This window comes from Pristiophorus japonicus, chromosome 8 (assembly GCF_044704955.1).
Source record: "Pristiophorus japonicus isolate sPriJap1 chromosome 8, sPriJap1.hap1, whole genome shotgun sequence".
NCBI lineage: Eukaryota > Metazoa > Chordata > Chondrichthyes > Pristiophoridae > Pristiophorus > Pristiophorus japonicus.
Window position 1 is genome coordinate 100,518,834 of NC_091984.1, and position 9,875 is coordinate 100,528,708.

Here is a 9,875-nt window from a genome sequence, read left to right on the forward strand (position 1 = left end):
GCTAATTTAATAAATGCTGAAAATGTGCATTTATATCATTAATGCAGTAACATTCAGATTAGTTCATTGAATTAAAAGGTGAAGTACAGCTTTGCAGTGGTTTTTCAAGAGTTTATATATTTTAAACCATCTATGTACTGTTCAAAATATATTTATTTGGAGTTTATATCTCATATTTTAAAAGCTATACAGCAGACCTGGCATAGATTGGAAAGGGGAAGAGCAAAGACAGTGGTGACTTTAACATTTCCATGTTATCTTGTATCATAAAGGAGATTGAATCATGGGGAATGATGCAGGAAATAGCATAGATTAGAACATAGCTTTATGGTGTTCAATGAAAACAAAGATTTGCTGACGAAATTGAGTTAAACTTGGAATTAGTTTTAGAGCCTGACTGATTGTACAGGCAGTTCTCTGGATTGTACTTGAATTACCCTGGTCTAAAGGGTTAATGGACCTATTTATAATTTCCAATTCGACCACAGATTGTAATGTTTACTTTTTTTCCAAATGCCTGACTTAACCCTATTCAATTTTTTATCTATTTACAGTTGTTCACCCACCGGTTTAGAGCTGCTGCTATGTTATCTGTTTTTACAGTATCTGCTGTAGTTCATGAGTATGTGCTGGCTGTTTGCTTTGGGTTCTTTTATCCGGTCCTCTTCTGTCTGTTCATGTGCTTTGGAAGTAAGTATCTTTCTATTTTGACCAAGTCTACTGGACAGCCATATTAAGCACTGATCATTGTCAATGGGTACAGTTATTCAAGCATGTAAAATACAGTACAGTATTCTATGGACTTTTAGCTTTTACTCCCTGTCCTCACTCAATGTTCATGGATCTGGAATTCCACTGAGATTCATTGGATGCCAGTAAGGACAAGAAATATGTGCGCAATTGTAGCACCTTTTTACCCTGTCCTAGCTGAGATTTACTACCTCGGCGCAGATTAAATTTTCAACCTTGTTGGTCTGTGTGGCTCAGTTGCGCATTGGGCAGTACTTTGTCTCGGTGAACTATTGTGGAGGGGTGGCATTGCGCTTCCTAGCTTAATTCAGCTCACCTTTGACTTTAACTAAATCAGTATCCCTAGTTGTTTAAGCTGATTTATTACTGTTATCAGTTAACATTACAATAGGTCAGTGACGAGTGTGTAGTAGGATCATGATAATTCTGAAGATACTTATTGTTTGTTTTGACGTGGTGTGTTATTCTTTAGTTAGTTTTTAATAACAATTATCAGATGAACCTATTTTATCTGCAATTTTAAAAATGTTTTTGCACCCATGTCGTTCATCCCCTCTGGTGTGCTCTTGAATCTTCCAGTTGGAGATATGAGAACAGTATTGATTGGTTGTCAATTCACCTTTTGAGGCCTTCTAAATGTTTGTTTTATATGTAGAAGGGAACCCTGGTATTGAATGCAATACTGCGGCCTAGGTAGCTATCAGCTAGCATTTAACGGTCAGTAACTGCTATTTTGATACTGAAAGCTCCTTCCAAGTGTTAATGGATTTTTTCCCTCCCCTTATTAGTGGCATTCAATTTCGTATTGCATGACCGTCGGAAAGGTCCCGTCTGGAACGTGGTGATGTGGACGTCGCTGTTTCTGGGCCAGGGCATGTTGGTGTGTCTATATTCACAAGAGTGGTATGCCCAGCAGCATTGTCCCCTTACAAATGTAAGTCTATATGTAAAAATGAACAGGATGTGTTTATTCTAATAATTTTACAAGTGTACGGTGGTCTGATAAGAATACTAAAGGTTGTGTAACAGGATTGGGTCGGTGATCGAGAAGAAAGCTGCCTTTTGCCTTTTTGTTTGGCCGGACTGATTTCACAGGGAAAGTCAAAATCCAAATGTTACAATATAAGAAAATTAAAAAATTTTAGTTGCTCATTGTTTATCTGGAAGTGTCTGGAGACCCAGCCGTAGTGTTGGTGTGTTTAACTAAGATTTCTATCAGTGTTAAGACCATACTTGCTCAATATTGTATGCTATTTTGAAATCAAAAATGTATTTGTTCTTTTCAGCCATCCTTCTTGGATTTGTTGAAGCCACGGTCCTGGACCTGCCGCTTGCACTTGTAATGGATGGCAACCTATGGTCCCTATCTTTACAGAAGTCTGGGAACATTTCCGTCGGATCATGGCAGCGCCTTTCATAAACCAAATGAATGTTTCTCTTGCACCAGATAGTGCCTGCTTCCTGCTCTGTTTAGGTTTTGGTCAGAGAGCTGGATGTTCTCCCAGAACCATTAATCACAGGACAAGTACCAATTTAGTGCTACACATACTGTATTAAGCAGCTACCTTCTGCACTCACTGGTGGGAGGAATGCTAGAAACAAAATACTGACTGGAGCGGAAGGAGTTTCGGATCTTTTAATTCACCCTCCCCAATATAGAAACCTTGAGGGGAAAATGAAACTTGCCAATTGAAGTATGCTTAATAAAAAAAATATATATGTGCTTCATACGCACAGGTAGCAGTTTGCAAGTGTGTATCATTTTATTGTTCCATACAACAATGCAAACTTAAATAAAGAAGGAAGGTAATTTCTCAGCTTATCACTGTAATGCATATGGTGCCACAGAGGCAGATTCGAGGCCAGCATTCCCACCAGGTGAGTTTCTTATCTTGGTCAGACAGTTTTGCAAGCGATACAGTAGAAGCCAGGAATTTCCCACAGAGGAGAACATTGATTAGTGAGTTGCTTTTGGCCTTATCTGCATCCCAGCAGACGGCTGCAAAGCACCAGTCACAGAAACATGGATTAAGCAATGGTGTATGGTTAAAAATGATTTAAAGGGAGTAGAAAATAGGGCCTAATTGATAAAGCCCTATATATGTGAATTATTTATTGGGCTGTATCAGGAGTGAAAGAAATCGAATATTTCAGTGTTGAACAATTTATGGTTCTATGTCTTGTATCTTTTTATTTCGGGTGCCTTTTTTATGTGCTCTCTTTCCCTTCTCTCCTGAAGACACTGCCCTGTGTTTGATATGGTTCCATGGATGTCTATCACCTTCTTGTACCTTATCCAGATTGCCATTCTTGATATTTGTTCCTGCAGTGAGAACCCTAAACAATGTTTCTCCTTACCCCAGCGGTGTTGAGGCTAATTATAATCCCCTCATTGTCATTCCAATTGAGATGACCTATTTCATGACACTGGGAATGAAAGTAAGACCCTTCCGATCTCCTTGGGCCAGCACATTGAGCAGTGCATTTACTTACTAAGCTAGATTAACTGATATAATTCTAACAAGAATGGTTAAGAAACACAATGTCTGCTCTGCATGGTTGACAACTGCCTGTGATGTCAATAACTTCTGTCAACCAGTCATAAGTAAAATCTGTTTCAAATATCATAATTGAATATGCTTGAGTGTTCTGCCGAGAGTTCTCCTGCAGAAATTTGGCATAATGCTGTGTTTCTGCACTAGCTTATTCGTTCTAGGACAGTAATAGTTGAATTTTTTAAAATGAAAGGAAAAAAAACAGCAAACTTCATTTTGATAAATAATTGATTTGCTATTAAAGCTGTGGTGTTCAGATTTGCAAAATCCTGGCTGATCTTTTGAATTTAATCATTTATGTTGCTCCCATTGAATAACAAACGAACACACCTGCCTGCACCTGTCCTAATGTCAAAATCACTATCTCCAAGGGACAAAACTGAATTTTAGCCGTGAAATTAAGGTGGTGGTGTCTTGAGGATTTTAATTATGAATCCATTAACTGTGGAAATCTTAACATTTGTTATAAGTCAACAGTTTCCTTTTAACTATTTCAATTTTATGATAAAGCTAGTGAAGTAATGTTACAACCATAGAGACTGCACATGTAGTAAGGGTGGCTGCTTATTGCAAGTGACATTTAGTATCACTTTAATGCATTACTTTTTCTGGATTTTTTCTACTGTTTGAAATCTTGGATTGGAAGCCTAAAAAGTGAAATGTATAATAAATAAAAACTAAATCCATTTTCCCATCTTTTCACCTCCAAAGAAAATTAATACTGACCCAGGGAAGCATTTAGGAAGCTGTAAATGTATATAGCACCACATGATATATAGTCAAGGAAAATATTTGGATTTTAAGGCCCCTTTAAAGATTACTTTTAATGTTTTACCCCAATGATTCCGACATTTTTATTAAAAAAATTAATGTAATTCCCTCATGTTTTGGGGGATGCTCCTATAACAATCCCACAATTATTACTGTGACCGGTAATGAGAAGTTTTATTCGATCTGGGCCTAGAACTACATAGGGTGCTATTACACTGCAGGACTTTCTATCTTGGAGGTGGGAGGTGAAGAAGAAAGGCAGCTAACAAGCCAACTCGCCTCGGCATGTCTTGTTCACTGTTATCCAATCCAAGCAGTCCTTGGCAGCATTGTGGAAAAAGCAGTAGCCCTGGTCTGCTCTCCCTCTTGACCAAAGGTGGCAGTCCAGCAAATAATTTCTGCAGGAAAATAAATATTTGGGGGATTCATTACCATCTGAACCTTTTTGCTTTTCCTGGTAGTTGGTTGATTTGATTTACACCAAAGGCACTGGGGTGGAGCTGGAGGGGGCTGCTGCTTTTTTTTTCTGCGATTGCCCTATACTCCCAAATACAGTTTTGTCTTCTAATGCACTTGCACATTTAATTCTGATTCATTCTGCATTGAAAAATGATTGTTCCTGTGCCAAATGTTCTTTCTGTATATACTGTTATGGATCTTAAAATATACTGGTCATTCCTTGGAAAGCGTGTGTTTACAGATCAATGTACCACTTCTCCTACCCTTGGTGCAGTCGAGCTGCACGTGTTCAGCTGCACAGGACTATAACTTGCTCCGTGAAGTGCTCAGTTTTTAACTGCTAGGGGGTAATGAATGATTTCAGAGCTGGCACCTGTAACTTTAATAACTACTTCGAGTGAAGCATTCTTTCTGCCAACATGTGGTGCCCCAAAGTAGTGGGTTGCAGGTTCGTACTTGTCATTCACTGCATAGAGTTGCTTCAGATTGAAAGCATTCCAGTGGGGAGAATGTCCAAGACCATAATTGGACACATTATGTGGTAACCACGCTCTTCCCCAAAAATTCATATTCAGAAGTTATCTATTTGGTATCCCTTTGGAAAACAGCAACCTACATCATATTCCAAATTGCTGCACATCCAGCATTTGTGCCAGCTGATTCCTTATTATTGTACTGATATCCTTTCCCCTTCCCCCAAAATTTTGCCTGGTGCACTCAAGCGCTTCCTATTTTCGTACACCTCTCCAAGGCCTATAATGTTCTGCAAAGACTATTTATGATTTGAGACAGTTATCTAGAAGTGGAGTAGTGTTTTGAAGAGAAGCACAGATCGGATAAATATTGCATTTTATACTACAGTTGTTGATCCAAAGATGTATTTAAAATTGGAACACAGTATTTTTTGGGATATCCATTAACCAGAAGGATGGAAATGTCCAAGAAAGGGACCTTATGAAATGTTTTGTTAGAAATAAATGTATGAGTATTAGATAATGAATAGGCAACTTATTTTAAAAGTCTGTCTTAGGGCTTTAACTGCTGTGAAACATGACCATTGTTAGGAGGATATTTTGTTAATACTTTGAACAAAATTGCTGGCTAATGAACGATGGAGACATGCTGCTGGAGAGAAGATCAATCTGCTTACTGTACTGATATTCCAACCTATTGACAAGCATTTGGAATATGGTTGTTACCTATGCAGTGAGTAGTCTCTATCTGTTATATTCTTTAATCAGATTACCTTTTTATGATTAAAATGAACATAAGCCCATTATTTGCAGTGTCACGACATATTGTATGAATGTCACAACCTGTATTGAAGGATCTCTATTCTGCCATTTTGGCATGTGTATTGTTTAAAAATAAAATAAAAATATATAGACACACCTGACTACGCACTTGCATGGCACTATACCATGTTATAGTACAGATGCTTCTGTTTGTCATAAGCACTCTGACCTCATTGGCAGGATGGATTCCATGGTCCCTTTTTGCATTGTAAAACTAAATTGTATATTCAGCTGAGAGATTTTATAAGGTTGGTACCTATCTAAAGAGTTCAGGTGCTATTTGTAAAGAGTTGTAAGTTTGCTATCATGGTCTGATGTTGTCCTAGAAACTTGATTTTTAAAGGCTTGCCACTCCTTATCTAACCATTGCAAGGTGTTTGTGGGCCACAAGACAATATAGATAATATACAGATAGCTACATGGAGTATTGTACTTGTCACGAAGTATTATCTTGCATTATTTACTTTCATCAAGCAATGTTTTGGACTGTTTGTGAAAATGACGGTGCACTTCCACTTAGCGCCATTGTGAAGCAGTTTTCATTCAGACAGATTCTGCAGTTGTAGTGTAAAGGCAGCTTGAATACTTTTCTGGGGGTTTGACCTGGCACCAAAGTGAAGCCGAGCGAGAGACACTATGCCTTGTTTTAGAGTGCATTCAGGCTTTGTCACTCAATTTGCAGTCCAAGTTTCGTGTTGATGTGAAGCCAAAATCACTTTGCCAAAATCACTTTGCACTATCAGACTTCTAATGTGAATGCCACTGGCTTCATTTCTCTTCGTATGTAGTTTTATTGGATTGATGCATCACTATTACGCAATACAGTTAGTGCATTTCTAAAATGCACTTTCTTTTTTTCTGTTGGACTGAAAGCATTGTTAAAAAGCAGTTTTCACTAATTTCATCTGTTTGCTGTAGAACAGATTCCACTTTTGACATTGTGGAGGACAGGATGATGTCTGCACATTTGTAACCTTTAGTGTTACATATTTGTCATTTTGGAACAGTAGGTTAAATTGTTGTAAAGGAAAGGCATTTATATAGCACCTTTCACTACCTCAGGATGTCTCAAAAGCTTTACAGGCAATGAATTTAAGTGTCATCACTATCGTAATGTAGGAAAACAAAGCAGCCATTTTGCGCACAGCAAGGTACCACAAACAACAATGAGGTACATGATTCAGTATAATATGTTAATATGTTGGGGGATAAATATTGCCTGGGCTACTGGGTGAACTCCTCGGCTCTTATTCAAATAATGCCATGAGATCGTTTACATCCACCCAAGAGAGCAGAGGGGCTTCAGATTAACGTACCATTCAAAAATGGTACCTCTAACTGAAATGTCTGCTGAGATTATGTGCTTAAGTCTCGAGTGGGGCTTGAACCCATCAACTTCTGAATCAGATATGGCAGTATAGATAGATCACCAACAAAATTAGATCAGCTTTATCCTTGATGGTTGACACATTCTGAATCATGTATAGAATTCAAGAAAAAGTTGCATGCTTTATGGTCTTAAAAATAAAAAAAAATGTTTTTAAATGTGACTTGTTATAAATTGCTTCTAGGATCAGGGAGGAAGGTAAAGTAATCTGAAGGGATTATCAACTTGCTGTCAGGCAAAATGGATAAACTTGACCAGATATCCAAATTGGTTTGTCAGCGAGCTTTGAGTTACTTGGCTTCAAGAAAAAGTAACTCTTTGTAGATGGTTTTATTTGAGGCAGCAGGGTTTAATATTGACATGCAAATGTCAATTCTACTGTTTGATTCTTTTGCTTTCGGTCTGCTTTGTGGCATTTCTGGATGTTGCAAGGTGAAGGGTCAGAGATGCCATAAGCTCTGTGAAATCTGTTAGTTCAGTCCTAATTGTATGCAGATCAGTTGCAATATTGTACCTTTAATCGTGTGTTGCCTATAAAATGAAGCAAGAATAAAGCTTTAAGGTGAATACTAATTTTTTTTGGCTCCACAGATGGTTATGGGGAGACTCTGCTAAAAACTGCAAATTTGTGCCAGTATATTAATGAGCCAAGTTACCATTTGATAGATCATTTATGAATATTACAAAGTTGAATTTTTTAAAACATTCTCATTTGTTTTCTTAGCAAAGTAAAACTTTTTAGTGAGTATCTTCTGCTGACTGAGTTTACCAGTTGAAATCTATCTAATTTGAATGAGTGACCCTGTGTGTTTAAATAGATTCTTAAAAGTAGCAGACAGATGACTTTTTCCCAAGTCTCTGCCAATGCCACTCTGCAACCAGTTCGAGATATGCTGGCAAAACATGGTTTGACCACCCTTCTGCCTTGTTTTCTTTACACTCTCCATGACAATTTCCCCTCATAGGCCCACCTGAAAAATTTCATTCTGGGCGGTGATCTGTCAGTCAGCAATTTGGTGGCGCACCAATGCGGATCCACACTGTTGTATTTTAAATTGTATATCTTTCTCTTGCTCTCCTCCACACCTTGTTCCTTAGACACTGTAAATGTAAAGATGAACACCTGACATTGTATTTCTGTCTGGAAATACAATTGACATTGGATGGAACAATTCCTGTCTTGAACTGAGGCAGTTATGGCAATTTGCAGAGCACCTTCTCTTCCCTCCCACCCTCCCTCCCAACAGCTCCCTTCTGAAGGAAGTGTTGACGCAGGAAATCATTTCACCATGTTTTCCTGCTCTACAAAGCAAAAGGAAAATCATACAAAGGAAAGAACTGCATTGTTAATTTTCGAAAGATCTGTTGCGGTAATTATACGTTTTGAATTGAACTTTGCATGTAAAATGGACAATGTTGGAAACCAAGCAAAATGTAGATGGCTATTTAATGTTTGTATAGAAAATTATATTTCTTTACTAAACGCAACTAAGATATTAGCTCAGAGGAATTAAAAACATTTGAGTGCCCTATATTGAAACGGTTTAATTTCTCAGTACAGTATATACCTGTTGTGCCACATTTTGACTGAGGTCTGCACTTAAGCAACTTCATATCCTTGGTCCTTGGAATTTGTGTTAAATAATTTCATGAGTACCACCCTCTAATGGGGAAATTAAAAGTGCACAATATTTACAGATGAACAAAACACTCAAGATTGTCATAAAACCCGTTTTCCCCATATTGGCAAAAGGTCTGTCATGGATCACAATTTGGGTTTATGTACCTTTTGTGTGTTAACAGTACACATTATGCTTCTACCTGCTGCAGCATAATTTAGTGCATTGACTTTCAGTGCTATTGTACATGTTGTAAGGCCAAGTGCATGCAGTTCTTTTACTTGCGATCGCCTCAAAATTAAGTTGTATGATGAGGTAAGTGGGGAGTAAAATGGAGATAAGGAAACTGGTTTCATAGTTGGGCTTGTACTATTTTTGGGTAAATATTGTTCATTCAATGCCAACTTACCAGCTGGAAAAGTGCAATAAGTATATACAGAAATGGCATCAGTAGGTTAATCACTGTTCAATGTACCAGCAGTTTCCAATTTGTACTGTTACGATAGAAACCCTATTCTGTTGTGAAAGAGGAACGACATTTTGATACTATCCAGTCACTAAGTTGTACTTTTAAAATCTAAATAAAATTGTTTCTAGTTCTTGACTGCCTTAGAGTCTGTTTTGGCGCTGGTCTTTCGGCAGTAGATGGGTCCACTGATCACCAGACAATTAGACTCCTGTATTATGTGAAGGATACCAAAGTGAAGAAAGTTCAGATTATCAAGGGGAGAATGTTGTTTTTTCAAATGAATGCAATTTTGTGTTTGGATATTTTCTACAGATTTTTTTTTTCTGCTCTCTTGTCCCAACTCCTCATGTCTTCAGGAATGTCTAGGTTTGGTAACATGCCGAGGAAAATGAAAAGAAAACCCTTGTGTCTTATTTTTAACCTGAAATTATCCATATGCCTCCACAGGATCTCCACTCCTTAATGAACAAGTACATTGGGTCTTGTTTTAGTTTTAAACTGTTAAGCAAAGAATCAAATAGATAATGAGTCTACTATGCTGTTGCACACTAGAAGTCAAGACCAAGTGTA

General features: G+C 37.7%; 1 protein-coding gene across 1 annotated transcript in view; it reads left to right on the forward strand.

Annotated features, from left to right (window-relative positions):
* soat1 (sterol O-acyltransferase 1) overlaps nucleotides 1-2,493 on the forward strand; it is a 90,742-nt gene extending 88,249 nt beyond the window's left edge. Inside the window, exons 14-16 of the mRNA XM_070887185.1 lie at nucleotides 555-690; nucleotides 1,539-1,684; nucleotides 2,037-2,493. Coding sequence (XP_070743286.1) covers nucleotides 555-690; nucleotides 1,539-1,684; nucleotides 2,037-2,093 — 339 coding nt within the window. The 3' untranslated portion in view covers nucleotides 2,094-2,493. The remainder of the gene's footprint in view (nucleotides 1-554; nucleotides 691-1,538; nucleotides 1,685-2,036) is intronic.
* The last annotated feature ends 7,382 nt before the right edge of the window (nucleotides 2,494-9,875 follow it).